Source organism: Balaenoptera borealis (assembly GCF_965194805.1).
Source record: "Balaenoptera borealis genome assembly, chromosome: 1".
Lineage (NCBI taxonomy): Eukaryota > Metazoa > Chordata > Mammalia > Artiodactyla > Balaenopteridae > Balaenoptera > Balaenoptera borealis.
The window spans coordinates 51,418,719-51,435,126 of NC_138860.1; the positions used below are offsets into that span (position 1 = coordinate 51,418,719).

Below are 16,408 nucleotides of genomic sequence, written 5' to 3' on the forward strand. Positions count from 1 at the left end.
AGGTGTCACAGCAGGGCTCCACTCCCTTTGGAGGCTCGAGATAGAATCCAGTCCTGGCTCTGCAGCTTCTGGTAGCTAGCAGCATTCCTTGGCTTTTAGCCATTGCACTCCAATCTTCAAAGCCAGTATCTACAAATCTCTCTCTGCTCCATCTTCAAATCACCTTCTCCTCTGTGTGTCATCAAATCTCCCTCTGCCTCCCACTTATAATATACAGGACTGCATTCAGGGCCCAGGTGGATATTCAAGATAATCTCATCTCAAGATTCCCAACTTAGGACTTCCCTGGTGGCACAGCGGTTAAGAATCCGCCTGCCAATGCAGGGGACACGGGTTCGAGCCCTGGTCCGGGAAGATCCCACATGCCACGGAGCAACTGGGCCCGTGCACTGCAACTACTGAGCCTGCGCTCTAGAGTCCGCGAGACACACTACTGAGCCCACGTGCCACAACTACTGAAGCCCGCGTGCCTAGAGTCTGTGCTCCGCAACAAGAGAAGCCACCACAATGAGAAGCCCATGCACCGCAACGAAGAGTAGCCCCCGCTCACCGCAACTAGAGAAAGCCCGCACGCAGCAAAGAAGACCCAATGCAGCCAAAAATAAATAAATAAAATAGATACATTTATTTAAAAAAAAAAAAAAAAAAGATTCCCAACTTAATTATATCAAAGACCCCTCTGCCCCCTTTTCCTGTCATGTAAAGCAGCATTCACAGGTTCCAGGTTTTAGGACGTTTTGGGGGAGGGGGCATTTTCCAGCCTACCACATATGGCAATACTCCCAAAACTGATGTGGATATCCACATGCCCAAGAAAGAAGTTGAACCCTTAACTTATACAATATAAAAAATAACTCGAAATGGATTATTGACCTAAATGTAAGACCCAAAACTCTAAAACTAGAAGAAAACGTAGGACAAAACCTTCATGACATTGGGCTTAGCAAAGATTCCAGGCAATAAACACAAAAATAGACAAATGGAATCATATCAAACTTAAAAACTTCTGTGCAAAGAACACTGTCAACAAAGTGAAAAAGCAACCTATGGAATGGCAGAAAACATCTGCAAGTCATATCTGATGAAGGGTTAATATCCAGAATATTATAAAATTCCTACAACTCAACAACAAAAAAGCATATAACCCAACAAAACAAAATGGCCAAAGGATATGAATAGATATTTCTCCAAGGAAGATATACAAATGGCCAACAGGTATGTGAAAAAGTGCTCAACACCACTAATCATTAGGGAAACGCAAATCAAAACCACAGTGAGGTATCACCCTACACCCATTAGGATGGCTACTATTAAAAAGACAAACCAACCACCAACAACAAAAACAGAAAATAACAAGCACTGGTGAGGATGTGGTTAAATTGGAACCCTTGTGTGCCACTGGTGAAACTGTAAAATGGTGCAGCTGCAAGCAAAAACAGTATGTCAGTTCCTCAAAAAATTAAAAATAGAACTACCACAGAATCCAGCAATCCTACTTCTGGGTATAGATCCAGAAGAATGGAAAGCAGAGCCTTGAAGAGCTATTTGAATACCTGTGTTCATAGCAGCAGCAGTATTCATAGTAGCCAAGAGGTGAAAGCCAAGGTACTCAGAAGTACGTGGGCCTCCAGCACATAAACAGTAAACTGTGGGACTTCTCGGTCTCCATCTGAGCCAACCCTTCATAATAAATCTTTTTCTATATCTATATATATCCTATTGGTTCTGCTTCTCTGGAGAATTCTGACTAATACACATCCCAATTGAGAACTGCCACTCTCAGAGCTGTGTCTCAAACTTTAACCTGCATATGAATCCCCTGAGAACTTATTAAAATGAAATTTTTATTCAATTAAGTGTGAGGTGGGGCATTTCTAACAGGCCCCCAGGTGGTGCAGATGCCCCTGGGCCTGGCTGGTAGGCCACGATGACTGGCATGGCGTGGTGTCCTTTAAGCCCTCACTACTCAAAGGTCACATTTTACCCATCTGCTTACTCCCCCAAAGTGAACCAATGTTAAAGTAAGTGGAGAAACACATGCAATTTTCAGATCAGCGTTACTTACATCAAACCAAGGAGGAGGTCAGACTTCTTGTTTTAGGCTAAACAATTCAATTTTTATTATCTGCATTAAAACCTGGAATGATTAAAACTTAACGAACTGAGGCCATAAGGAGTACTGAAAACATGTAGAAATCAGAATAGTCTAAAAGCTTTTCTTTAAAAAATGGGACAGAGTGAGAAAATCATATCTGGTAACAGAAAGTTTCAATAAAAAGACAATGTGAATTAGCACCCAGTCCCTAAATCATGGAAGGGGAAAGTTTCTACCCAATGCTGGCTTACCCTTTTGCACAAATTTCACATTTTATATCACACTAAAACTAGTCCATATGCCAATATAAATATTTCATAAATAGCTACGAGTCCAACAATCAATAAACTACATTATGCAAACTTAACCAGCAACATTTATATTCCTGGATCCAGCTGCTGTATTTAATTTACAATTAAATTTAAGTAGGAAAAGCAAAAGCTTTTCTTTATGAAAGAAGTCTCAAAAAGTTCCACACCTATTTGTTAACCAAACAAGCCTCAAATTTCAAATCCTCATTGAAATCAAACCTATACAAATGTCACTGCAAAAATAAATAGCCTGATGCAATAGATGACATCAGTTGGAGTTGTGTTTACAGGTCTATCAATCTTAAGCACAAACCTTGACCTTAACAAGTACTGTGTCATAGTCTTCTTTGTATTCATGTTAAGCAAACTTGGACATGAGAACTAACAAAACTCCCCCAAGATTTATAACCTAGTACTGAACTAACTAGGTTAGGTACCCTGCTAATTACTCTCCTTATGCTCATTACACCTATTAAAAGAGTAATTAGTAGCACTTATTTACAATAATCTAATTATGCTAATGGCGGGAGAGGGGTTCTCATTCACTTAACTTGGAGCTCCATGAGGGCAAACACATCTGTATCGATCACTGCCGTAGCCCCAACACCTAGCAGGACACCAATAATTACTGACAGGTTAGGTAGTTGAAGGAATGAATAAATGAACGAATGATGTCTAAAACATAGTAGATACCCCAAAAATGTTCAATGAATTAATTTAAAAGGGCTTACTTTCTAGTTTCTTCGTTACCAGATATATAAAACTAAATTAAAACATACATTGCAAACTCCACTTACATCAATAAAGCTCACCTCTATGAGAGGTGCAGCAATTTACACACCAGTGCCACCAGCAGTATCTAAAGCAGCTGTGACTGGCAACTAAACCAAATTGTTCCTTTCTATTCTCTTAATCAATTTATTTTTCTCCCCTGCACTTTACAGTGCCTACCAGCATATCCATTTATAAGAGAGCTAAAGAGATGGCAATCCTTGTTCTAGAACACTGAATTTGTTGCCTGTTTCATTAATTCACCTCAGAAACAGTAAAAGCCTCACCGTTACTAGGTGTCTCTTGGGACTCCTCTGTACAGTCTCTCTGGCCTTCTTCCTTTTCCTCAGCATGTTTACTGGACTTCGACAGCCGTTTTTTTACAGACGTCTTCTCTTCGCCCACCATCGTGTTGTCTAGAAAAGAAGATATAAAAAGCTTTAAGTATCTGGCTTAGGCAAATTTCACAATATCACCATATTTTTAGGGGAGGCAACAAATGATATATATATTCTCTTCCTTTTGTTTTACTTTAATCACATTTAAGCATTTTCCGAGTACAAGATACTATAACAAATAGGAAGAAATTGGTCTTTATAAAGTAATTGGCTGGTTTCAAAACACAGCCCCCATTCTTAAAGAATAATTTAGTTAAACAAACAAGGCATAAGTACATGAAAAATTAAGAATTAAATAAAAGTTAAGTACAAAGATGCCACAAGGTAGAGCACAATCAATAGTCAAGTCAATGGTAAAAACAATACATACCTGAAGTGCAGAGACAGAAGAGATCATTAAGAGGTGCAAAGGTTTCACAGAACAGAAGGTATGTGACCTGAGTCTTGAAGGACGAGAATGGAGCACTTCATGGGTGAGAAAGGATGAAAACAAGGTCCTTGTAAGCCCTGTTCAGGGGACCATGACTGATCAGACTACTTCACTAGAGGACAAGAAACAAGCTTTTGTTGAGTAATTACTAACTACCAGGACTCTGCTAGGTGCTTTAAGTTTTCTCATCTAATCTTCAGAACTCCGCAAAAAACCTGTTATTACTCCTGGCTCATATATGAGAAAAAATAAGGCTCCAGGTAGTTACTGCCAATGCCTTCCACCCACACACCAGGAACATACCAATGGCTGAACAAGTTGAGTTTATCAGGAACGCACATCATGGGAAACTGTGGGGCATCTTGGTGAGAGAATATTAGAGAGGACTTATTTAGGATTTGGATTTGACTAAGTGATTTTGGGGGAGAGCCCAAAGAAGCGGGGGTTCACTCTGGCTTGAGTGCTGGCAGAAAGCGAGGACAATTTGATGATTGGGTATACCAACAAATCTCTGTGGGGAGGCAGACTAGAGGGAGGCTAAAGCTGTAATTGGTAAAGCATCAACAATCGTTCCCAGTAGCCTGGAGAGGGGAATGTTGGATATTTTGTGACTTGGGCAACATTCGTGCCTTTACCTGTGTTAAGACATGATTATAACATGGCCTTATTCTTGTCTTGACCCATCATACTCAAAGAATGGCTTTGTGTGATGCTGATGTTCAGTGAAACCGTTTGTGCTGAACAGAATACCCAGAAGACCTAGCTCTTAAGTTCCAGGCTAGGTCACAGCAACACCAAGGCCTAGCTGGCTGCACCAGGGCAGCTCCAGGACACCAAGGGCTGTTTGCTTCTTCTCATTACAGTAACTTGCCCAAGTCCACAAAGCTAATGGCAGGGTCAGATTTGAACCTGGGTCAGATCCAAACTACAAACACCACCCACTATTTGGATTTTTTTTTTTTTTAAGTTGGTAACAGAAAAGTGGTGAGGGAGAAAGACATGAAAAAAAGAACTGGGGTCAAACCGTAAAGGCCTAACAAATTAGGACTTTTTTCAGTTAGGCAGTAGTGAGTGAGACATTTTACACCCTGAAAAATATGATCAAAATCAAATTTTCGGCAGATCAGTATCAGGACAGTACAAGGTTTACTCCAAAGCAGTGTTTTACTTTGTAGAAGTTTTCAGTAGTCGGAAGCAAAACATAATGAAGTACTCACTACATTATTTTTAAAATTCTAAGATTATGGTCTTTTTAAATGGTTATGTTTAAATTCCTTTTCTGTATGAAATGGAGTACACGGTGAGCTTGATTGTTTTCTTAAATATCACTGCTTGGCAAAGTAAAAATCTGACAAATCTAGATCAGTTTCCTTCTATCTTTTTCCGAAATCAAATGAAACAGAATTATGGAATAGTAGATGACTATATCATGTAGAAACTTTAGGAGACCAATAAGATCCAATTAAAAAGAGGAACCTAGGAAAGAGGTCAGGGCAACCGGTAAATTTTTAAATCATTTATGTAACAGTGAGAGAGGAAGCCAGAAGAACATCTAATTCTCCAAAAGAAAAGATTAGACAAGTGAGAACTGACAACTAAACTGAGGGATGCCCTCAAGTAAGACAACAAGAAGTAGAAAAGAAATCAGGGACAAAAAAAGAAAAAGAAAAGATGCAAAAAGAACCAAGATGTTTCAAAAAGGAATTATACAGGAGTTAATAGTGTGGAATTAAAAATAGGGACTCTACTTCTGAGTGCTTATGTGTTTTACGTGTATGATTATTTTAATCTCTATATAATCTTTAAAGTAGGTACTACTACTTTATTCCCCCCAATATTGTCTTTGGTCACCATGTCTTCCCATATACTCTTTCCTGTCTCTAGAAAGCTGTTTCTCCTCTGCCCTTTCTAGCTAATCTTACTCACCATTCAAAGAAACAGTCCCAGCAGCAGCAGTAATAACAACAGTTTTGACTTAATGAGCAGCTGTTTTGTCCCTACCAGGCACTGTGCTGCTAAATCCTTTAAATTTTCTTATTCAACCTTTACAATTTCAGAGGTAGGCATTAGCTCATTTTACAAGTGAGAAAAATATAGGTTAGGGAGGTGATTTAATTTGCTCCAAATCATATAATTCTCCAACTGCAGAACAGGGATTCAAAACCAGAACTACTGGATTCCACAGCCTACACTGTAATCACCAGATGGCCTTGACTCACCTCCTCTGCTAAGGTTTCTTTGACCACCATCTCTCACCTCACCCTCCTCTGTGGTCCAACTGCACCCTGTACATCCTGTCACACTAAGATACTCAGTGAGCAATACTATCTGCCTCTTACACTCAGCTTAAGCTTCTTAAAGACAGGGACTAAATGGTATCTTCTCTTTGAATTCCCAAAATCTAGTGGGGCATATCTGGAATATGATAGGTACATATTAGTACAGAAAGTGATGTACCAGTTAATACCACAACCAATTATTCTGAGTTATAAGTTCTCTAAACTCAGAGAATCAAGAGGAAAATATATGCTGGGAGAACGCCAATGAGCATCATCTTCACTGTTAACAGCTTTATACCTCCTACTCAACAATAAGATCTACAACAATCCTTCTTAATTGGGGGTGCGGGGGCCCCCTAGACTAAGGGTATGCAAAAGCTACTTTGAATATTTCAGTAACTGAAATAAACAATTATACATTTATCACATTAAGCAAGCAATACCGGCTAACTAAAACAATGTTACTTTGCTTTTGGCTGAGACTGTATCAACTCAGTGAGAAATCAGTTCTCTCTTGCTGATTAAAAGGTGAAAAAAAGAGGTTAAAAAAAAATTTAAACCAAGTTTGACAAACAAATGCTGTTAAACAGGCAAAAAGGAAAAAAACAAAAAATCTAAGCCTGGGTACCCTGTGGAATAATGAAAAAATTAAAAGGAGTCCTTGGTGATGAGATTGGGAACCATCAACCTAGTTTACAGAATAAAACCTGACTTCAAAAGCTAAAGCACAGGTACTGAGTTTGCACAATTACACTGCCATAGATCCATCGACATTTTAGAAGTGAGCCAAAGAAGAAAACACTAACTCTGCATAAAAAGCTTTATGTCATAGTCTATGCTATTTGGCCTCAATTTCCTCCATTAGCAGGAAGAGAGAACCATAACACAGCGGGGAAAGCACAAGATTTGGTATCACACCACCAAGAGGTAAGTTAACGTCTCTGCTCCATCATATTGCATCCTCAGGTAAATCCTCCAACCTCTCAACCTGTGTCTTCATCTAGAAAGTTTAAAATACTACTGCACACACACACACCAAGATAATACACACTAGAGTGCCAATATTCTATTAACAACCTAGCTTAAAAAATTAAGTGAATCTGATCCCTACATATCTATGCCCTGTACGCTGAATGACACAAAGTCATATCATCCCTCAAATTCTACTTGTGTTTGCTCTTAATATGTGCTAGATGAGGGTAAATAAAGTTCCATAATTATACACTTTCTCGAATGCAGCTCAAACACCACGTGGCTTCCAAGAAAGCATTAACAAATTTTGTTATTGTCACACATACAGATGTTAGGAAGGATAACTATTACTTATGCCTCACCTCAATTTTGACCAAATCCTCATAGCATGTAAATCGTAAGATTATGAGATGATGCCTGAATTGAGCTCCTCCTGCCATGCGTGTCAGTAACAGCACACGGCTGTTGCGGCAGAAAATGGAGGGAAATTACAGTAATGCTCAGTTCAACTGTTCCTTCTCTACACAGACGGGTCACTTTGGCCTCTGTGTGGAGAGCAGACCACAAGGAGGGCAAGAGCGAAAGAAAGGGACACCCTGGCAGTCATCCTCCCAGCAGACTCCTGCAATCATCCAGGTGAGATGAAGGAGAGCTGAACTTTCTGACCACTCATTCAGGACTGTGAATCCACCCCCTTACCAATCTAGACACTAGCTAGGCAGACTACTTTAACTGTTGCAAAGTCAAAAATTCAAACTGTAATTAATTCTAAGTGGTTTCTAGGTGCTGACATGGATCACTGCCCTTATATGTGAGGTGTACCATAGTTTTTTCTTGCCCTCCTATTAACACAGGAGGGGAAGTTATCCTCCTCGTTTCCTCTTACTTCCAGGTCACCATTCCTTGTTCCCTTCCTTAAATACCTCAGCCAGATTATTACACCTGATACTTCTCTTTGTTGTATGTTCTGTCTTCCTGATCACTCCCCTCCTTTACTGAGGATGTGAACACCTCACTCAACTCCCCCTTTCTCCCTTCCACCAATTCTTCCACACTTCTTTCACTTCAACACCTATGTACATAGATCCAACCTCCTGGCCTCCAAGCTCCTTGACTTCTTCCTTTCTCCAAAAAGCTGTTCTTATGTCCCAGTCACATCTTCCCCTAGAACTTACTGTTACCAACAACTGCACCATGTCCATAATTTTAATTTCTAGCGTCTAACCCTCTGATCACCACCAGTTCACTTACTGTGATACCCTCCTTTCCTCAGCAGGTCCAGACTTCCCTGAGCTCCAGACTCCTATCCAAAGGCCCACCGGACACCTTTATGTAGGTAGATGTCTTACAGGCATCTCAAACTTTAACATGACCAAACTGAATTACTGATGTTCGCTCCAATTCCATTCTTCTGTCTTTCCTAATTCAGTTAGTGGAACTAGCAGTCAGTCTTTGCCCAGATTAAAAACAAAAAACCCGAAGTTATCCTTGATTCTTTACTTTCCCTTAATCAATCCAACAGCAAGTCCATTTTACTCTGCCTTCAAAATATATATCCCATTCTAAACTTTTCACATCCATCACCTTCACCACAGTCTAAGCCACCATCACCTCTCACTGTAGTAGCCTAACTGGTCTCTCCTCATCTTCTCCCTTCTGGTCACACAGGGCCCAGAGTACCCTTTTAAAAGGTAAATCTGAGCAGGTCATTCCCCTGGCTCAAAATCCTTCAGGCACTGAATTCTGTTCCAAGCCCTCACCACTGTCTAGTAACTCCTCCATGATCTGCCATTCACCTCCCGACCCTCCACTTCCGACTACAATTCTCATTGCTCATTCTCATTACTTTGGCCTTCTACTGTTTCTTGGTCAAGCCAAGTTCACTCCCACTTAAAGGTGCCCGCTATTTCCTCTATCTGGATTATCTCCCCCAGACACCCTCCCTCAAGGATTTCCCCCTCACTTCATTCAAGTTCTCAAATGTCCCCTCCCCAGGGACTCCCCTATCTATCCCAACTAAAATAAACACTCTCACACCCTGTTAGTCTTATCCCTTACCCTGCTTTATTTTCCTTCAGTGCACTTATTTCCCAATACATTATAGTTCTAATTGTCTACCCCACAAGACTAATCCCCATGAAAAGTAGAATTTTGTCTTGTTCACCATTTTATCCAACTATCTAGAACTTTGCCTGAAACAGTCTGTACTTAATACATGAATGAACGAATAGTTATCAAGCATTTTCACACACAGTAAGGAAATAAAACAACTTCCCTTCACATGTTCATGAAACAATCACCAAGAGGATAGTATGAGAGTTGGAACTCATGTTCATTTCTAACTTTACCTGTTAACACTAAAAGATAAATATAGACCCCAGTTTGGGGTTTAAGTTGTATGGATGTACATAAAAATGATCCGTTCTAGAGCTTAAGGCTTTTCATCAGCATCTGCCATTCTGGACCCAATTATAAACTCACGCTGTCTAACAGACTTTGAAAAACAGTTTGCTAACAAATGCCATGACTTTTACTTCCCTGGAAAATCTCTCAAACTTGAGAGATTTTTCTCCTGAAACAATTCAAATAATTAGAACAAACATTATTAGAATTGCTGGTAAGTTCCTTTTAATGGGTACTTACCACTGGCTACACTTCCTGATAAGATCTTTGTGTACATTACCTCCTTTAAACAATAACCCTGTGAGGTAGGTAATCCTGTCCCCAGTTCACACAGAAAAAAGTAGTGACAACCAGAAGCATAATTATAGACAACAGTAAAGAAAGAAAACTTTAAAAGTAGGAATCAACTTTGAAAAAGAGAAAGCAAGCATAGGTCTTTTCATGTAGGGTTAAAGGGCTTATGTTTCTTATGAGTCTCCCAACACATCATTGTATCAAAGCAGACCTGCAGGGACTTCCCTGGTGGTCCAATGGTTAAGAATCTGCCCCCCAATGCAGGGGACATGGGTTCGATCCATGGTTGGGGAACTAAGATCCCACATGCTGCAGGGCAACTAAGCCCACGCCGCCACAACTACAGAGCCCATGCGCTCTGGAGCCCGTGGGCCACTAGAGAGAAGCCCAAGTGCGGCAATGAAAGAGCCCCCGTGCTGCAACTAAGACCCGACGCAGCTAAAAAAGAAAAAGAAAAGGAAAAAAAAAGAAAAGCAGACCTGCTGACCTTCGCTGAATTCACGCTGTCTTTTTTGTTTTTCGGTTTTTGGTTTTTTGGGCCGTGCCACGCGGCTTGCAGGATCTTAGTTCCCCGACCAGGGATTGAACCTGGGCCAAGCAGTGAAAGCCTGGAATCCTAACCACTAGACTACCAGGGAACTCCCCTGAAGTTCATGCTTTAATGACCCTGGCACATCTTGTAAAAGGCTATGGTACTTTAAAAATAGAAGGCAAGGAAAAAAAATTTCATTTGCCTTGAAAAACAATTTTTTCAAGTTTTGACACTTAAAAGGTACATGTCAATTATCTGAAAATCCATGTATTTTAAGCACCTCTTTCTACAATGATGTTAGATGTATTGTAAATAATACAGAGGTCTACCCCATTAACTGTTCTCACACACTTACGCACACACGGTGTCAAGAGAAGGCATAACCAACCATTTAGAGAAGTTGAATAAGTCCTCATGGAGGTGACATTAGAGCCATAGTTCAAAGAAGACACAGGAGTTTGCCAGGCATCGAAACAGAACCAGATGAAGAGCACTCTGAAAATATGAACATGTACAGACCTTGGTGACAGATCCATTATTTCAAACATTTTATTGAAGTCTACTACGTGCCAGGCCCTGGGATACAAAGATGATTAAACAGTCTGAGCCCTCAAGGAATGAAAAACTAGTGAGAGAAAGATATAAAAACATAATTATAGGAGTATTACAGAACAGTAATTGAGATGTATGTACATTATGAAGGGAATACAGGCCTGATGCCCAATAGAGTTTAGGGGCAATTAGGAAAGGTTTCCTGAAGTAGGTAAAATCCAGGTTAAATCTTAAAGGAAGAGAAGGAAAAGCCTGGAGCACAGGGTAAATGGAAGGGCAAGGACAAAAGGTCAAGGGCCCTTAGGGGCAATTCTAAGGAGTTTGGAACTTAACACACAAACAAGGAGTTGATAGAGGCTTTTAAACAGAGGGTGACTTGGTATCTGTCTGACTTGATATTTGTCTTTTAGTAAGAACTCAGGCAGCAGTGTGGAGGATGTGCTATTGACAGTGCTGGGGCCCAGGGCGGGCTGCCCCACAATATGCCTCAGTGGCATACTGACTATTTTGAAGAAACAGCGGTTGCAAGGGGGAGACTTTGACCCTCCTCTGTGTCTCCCTGAAGGCAGGAAATAAATCTCCCATGTAAAAGGTGCCCTTCCTGCAATGGGAGGTAGAAAGACATCCTTATCACCAGAGATAGGGAGCTCAAGGCCCAGAGGCCTGTATAAGGTAACACCTGCCACTTCTTTGCTAATTTACTACCCAAGCCCAAACTTTGCTTAAGTTCCTTACTAATTAAGCACCCAAACCTAAGCTTCTTTGTCCTGTCAATACCTCTCTAATTTATTGTTGGTCTAAAACATATAAAAGCTGCCTACTTTGGCCACTTATTAGGTCTTGTTTCTATGAGACCTCCATGCACATGAATCAAAGATTCTTTTTTCTCCTGTTAATCTACCTTGTATCAAGAATTCAAGAGGGGTTCAATCAACTATACTCCAGTATAAAATAAAATTGTTTTTAAAAAGGTTAATTTTATGATATATATATTTTATCAGAATAAAAAAGCAAATACTGGGAGAAAAAAAAAAAAGAGAACTCAAGAGGGGTAAAGGGGGAAATTGTGCCCTCCTGGATCACAGGGAGAACAATGAGATCTCACAAATGATAAAGGCCTAAAGTAAGGCTCAAATGACATGTATTTCTTAAATGGACAAATGATTTCATGAAGAAGAGATAAGAGAGATCAGATAAATTTACAAACATTAAGCTGAGGCATCTATGAGATATCCAGGTGCCTACATCCAGAAGGCAGTTGGAAATACAGATCCCAAGCAAGTTTCCTAACTAAGCCTACAGGTGTGCCATTAAGCTAAGTAACTACAGGAGAAGAGAAATGAGTAGATAGGTTCAATATGATACACCTGTGAGTCAGCCAAGTGATGACGGCCAACAGGCAAATGAATATACAAATCTGGACTAAAGAGAGAGATGTGGGATTCATCGGTGTATAGGCAGCAGCTAAGGCCAAGCACAGGAAGGAAGTCTCAGGGAGAGACCATAAGTCAAGAGAAGAGATTACTTAGGAAATAAAGCTAACATTTGCCTAGTACTTACTTTGGCTCATTTAATCCTCACAACAATCTATGTGGCAGATACCATTATCCCTTTTTTTCTTTTGGCCACGCCACATGGCTTGCGGGATCTTAGTTCCCTGACCAGGGATTGAACCCAGGCCACAGCAGTGAGAGTCCTAACCACTGGACCGCCAGGGAATTCCCACTATTATCCTATTTTAGAAGTGGTTAACATTTTCCCAATATTACAAGGCAATTAAAGAACCGTAAAAAAGCAAGGCCTAGGAAAGATTAGAGGAGAACCAGGACCAAGCAATGTTCCAAATCAAGTTAGAAGATACAAGAGGTAACCTATGGTCAACATCATGGAAAATTCAGGTAGGACCAAAAAAAATACAGGAGGAAAAAAAAAAAAAATAGCGTGGGGCACTGAATATTTCACAATTTGGGGACATTAATAGCTACAATTTACATGCATAGTTAGTTTCAGGAAGAAGGATAAAGAAACATATTGAATTGGGTTGCAAAATGAGTTGAGGAAGTGAAAATCATGATCATAAGACTAGTCTCACAAGAGGTCCAGCAATAAAGGAAATAGGCACTCATGTTTATCATGCCAGTAACATTTACAATGCTGGGCGCCAGGGTCAGTGCATCACATTCCTCATTTAAAATTTCCATTTTAAAAGATGCAAAAGATTCGGAAACATTACTAAACTCAAAGTCACATGACAGTAAGTGGCAGTAGAAACATTTACACCCAAAGTGGCATAAAGCTGACTAGCTATTTTAAAAATACAACACACTGAACAATTATTTCTTAAGAATCCAACCAGTTCACTGGTTTTGGAATGTTCAGTGTGGTAGTATCTAACTTGCCTTAAGAAAGTGAAACAAAAAGAATTGGATTGAACTACTGAAATGAATCACGTTGGAAAGAAGTGTTCACTTTAGCCTGCCTGCAGTGTTCCTTATTATTAAAGCTTTCAAAAGCACCTTTAAATCTATAAAACAAAGAAACACTGAACACCTACTCTAGGTGAAGACTTTGCTACATCGCTCCCAGGTTCAGTAGGGGTAAAGAGAAACACTTTACAGATACAATTCAAAACATAAACGTTCCCTTTCTTCCTTCCAGATAAAGGTTTGCCCTAGTACAACCCTATATTTACATATCAAAGAACTGGGTCATTAATCAATTAGCAAAACTAAAGAACACAAATTCTCATTTACATCTGTATGGTCACTATAATCATTTATCCTATGTGATAAATTCCAAAAATAAATTTTGTTAAATGGCTTTTGTTAAAAAATTTTCCCTTTTCCTTCCCAAAGGAAACAGGTAATCTCTAGCTAATATTTTTCATTCAAAAGTTCCCTCCTTGGGACTTCCCTGGTGGTGTAGTGGTTAAGAATCCGCCTGCCAATGCAGGGGACACTGGTTCGATCCCTGGTTCGGGAAGATCCCACATGCCGAGGAGCAACTAAGCCCGTGCGCCACAACTACTGAGCCCGCGTGCCTAGAGCCCGTGCTCCGCAACAAGAGAAGCCACCGCAATGAGAAGCCCGTGCACCGCAACTAAGAGTAGCCCCTGCTCGACCCAACTAGGGAAAGCCCACGCACAGCAACGAAGACCCAATGAAGCAAAAAATTAAATAAATAAATAAAAGCAATCATTAAAAAAAAAAAAGTTCCCTTCTCTGTCCTCCAACTATTTCATTCTTTCATTGTGCCAGGTGCTGGGCCAGACTTTGAGAACTAAGACCTAAATAAGATGGTCTAGCCCAGCCTTCATGAAATTTACATGCTAGTAGAAGAAACAAAGCATCTAAGTAACTAAGGCAGCTCATTACAACCGATGATTAACTGCAGCAGCTCATTACAATCGATGATTAACTGCAGCTAAGAAAAATAGAGTGCTAGGAGAGTTTAACCCCCCACAGGATGGGTTTCCTGAAGAAGTGATATTTGGGCTGATATTAGAGGAAATGAGCGAATTAGAGCTGAAGGAAACCCCTAAAGACCAGGAGATAGTAAAGAGAAAGAGGCTTTCTTAGAAGAACAAAAATAAAACCGGTGTGGCTTGAGCCCAGAGAGCTCAAACTGAACTGGAGATAAGAGTGGCAGCAGTGTTTTGACCTTTATCCTAAAAATGTGAAATCTTGAGAGTTCTCAGCACATGATGCAATGAGACACGTGCATTTTTAAAGGATTACTCTTGCAAGCATCAGAGCTCCTTCCAAAATCCATCCTCAAGCCTAGACAACACACAACTTCCCTAACATCAATACCGCCCACCTTAAAGGGGAAAAAAAGAAGAATGCTTCCAGTAGAATTCTACTCAAATTCAAGGGACTCTGGAAAAAAATTAGTTTAAACAGATAGCACCCACCTAAATACTAAGTGACCAGTAAACTTCATATATAAACATGGAAAAGAGAGCTTATAGTTGTTTCTCGCTTACAAATAACTTCTAAATATACATATCATTTAAACTGCATGGCTATTAACATTTAAGAATGACAGAAACTTAATCACATCCTAATACTTCAAAATAAAATATGAATTGATTAAAGGTTTTGGTACCCAGATTTCGATGTCTTGAAGTACCGCCTATCCCTTCACGCTTTTTCCCCCTAAAATCAGTCAGAAGCTGACACCCTGAGGGCGCTTTTGGTTTCGCTTTTTAAGGAATAAAATGTATTCTAATTCATAACTTTCTTTACTACTGGCTTGAGAGATGTCACAGGATTTGGGGGGACACCAAACAAACCTCCAAGGTTTAAAAGGCTGCCAGCCATACCGGCGCCCGAAGGTAACTTTCCCGCCCGCCCCATCCCCCAAACTGCCCAGGACTCGCAGAGCCTCCCCCTCCCCTCAGCCCAGGACAAGGCCAGGCCCCCGCGCCGCCGGAGTTGCAGCCGCCACTTCTCTCCCCTTCTCCGGCAGAGGCGGGTGGACCCTGGCAGGAAGTGAGGAGGGGACTGGGGAGCATGGGCATTACCTGGGGCCGGAGCCTGGCAGCGGGGACCTCAGCAAGGAGGGCAAAGCCGAAAAGCCGTCACAGCGCGGCTAGCAGGAAGGTCGGCTCCTGACCGCTCGCTCCCCGGCTGCCCCAGGCCGGCAACGCCGCCAGCCCAACAGCAAACGAATATAACGCGCCCGACTCCCCAGCCCCTCCGCCCCCAGCCTCGCAGCCCGCTACGCAGCGTCATGCGCACGGCCAGCGCCAGCTGAGGCTTTCATTGGTGGTCCCGCCCACCGTCAGGCTCCGCCCACCGCCCACGGCCGCCCCCGCCCCTTCCCGAGTGCGCGGGGTTCCCAGGGCGAGAGCCCCTAGCTGGCCTTGGCCCAGTAAGTGGGAAACTTTGCGCAAGCAGACCTTGATTCCCGCGACAGTACCTTGCTTTCCATTTCTACCCCAGCGATCCAATGTTCTGCAGAAATGGGACCGAGGCAACTTGCTGCCTGTCCGAAAAGGAGCCCTGCATGGTAGCGCAGGACTGACGAGTCTGGTGCCTCTTCCAGAGACTCGCAGAATCCGCCTATAAAACTGTGGATTATTGCAGTTTGAACTGACCCCCTAGGACAACTAGAAGCACTAGCCAGAAGCGTTTGTCATGGGATGCTTTAATGCTTTGAAAATTGTTCTTAACTGTGTCCTTCAGCGAACTAGATAAGGAGACAGTAAGGTAAGTGAAATACCGGGGCAATGAAGTAATTTAAAAGGGGGCTTCACAATTAAAGAGAAAATAATGATGCAGAGAGATTAGGACACAGATTAGATACAATTAGATTGTATCTGTTTAGATCGCTTAGATTTTATGAAGGCCAATATGTAGGTAAACTT

At 41.2% G+C, this 16,408-nt stretch overlaps 1 protein-coding gene across 7 annotated transcripts in view; it reads right to left on the reverse strand.

The window, feature by feature from the left end:
* The window catches only part of SOAT1 (sterol O-acyltransferase 1), a 58,098-nt gene extending 42,301 nt beyond the window's left edge, over window positions 1-15,797 (reverse strand). Inside the window, exons 1-4 of one of the 7 annotated variants that reach the window (XM_082389278.1) lie at window positions 15,563-15,792; window positions 10,874-10,980; window positions 3,465-3,593; window positions 2,958-3,013 (exon numbers count right to left, since the gene is read on the reverse strand). In XM_082389278.1, coding sequence (XP_082245404.1) covers window positions 2,958-3,013; window positions 3,465-3,593; window positions 10,874-10,901 — 213 coding nt within the window. In that variant the 5' untranslated portion in view covers window positions 10,902-10,980; window positions 15,563-15,792. Of the gene's footprint in view, window positions 1-2,957; window positions 3,014-3,464; window positions 3,594-3,945; window positions 4,118-10,873; window positions 10,981-15,562 lie in introns of all 7 variants that reach the window. The other 6 variants (XM_082389272.1, XM_082389276.1, XM_082389271.1 and 3 more) reach the window with 6 other exon arrangements.
* Between the last annotated feature and the right edge of the window lie 611 nt (window positions 15,798-16,408).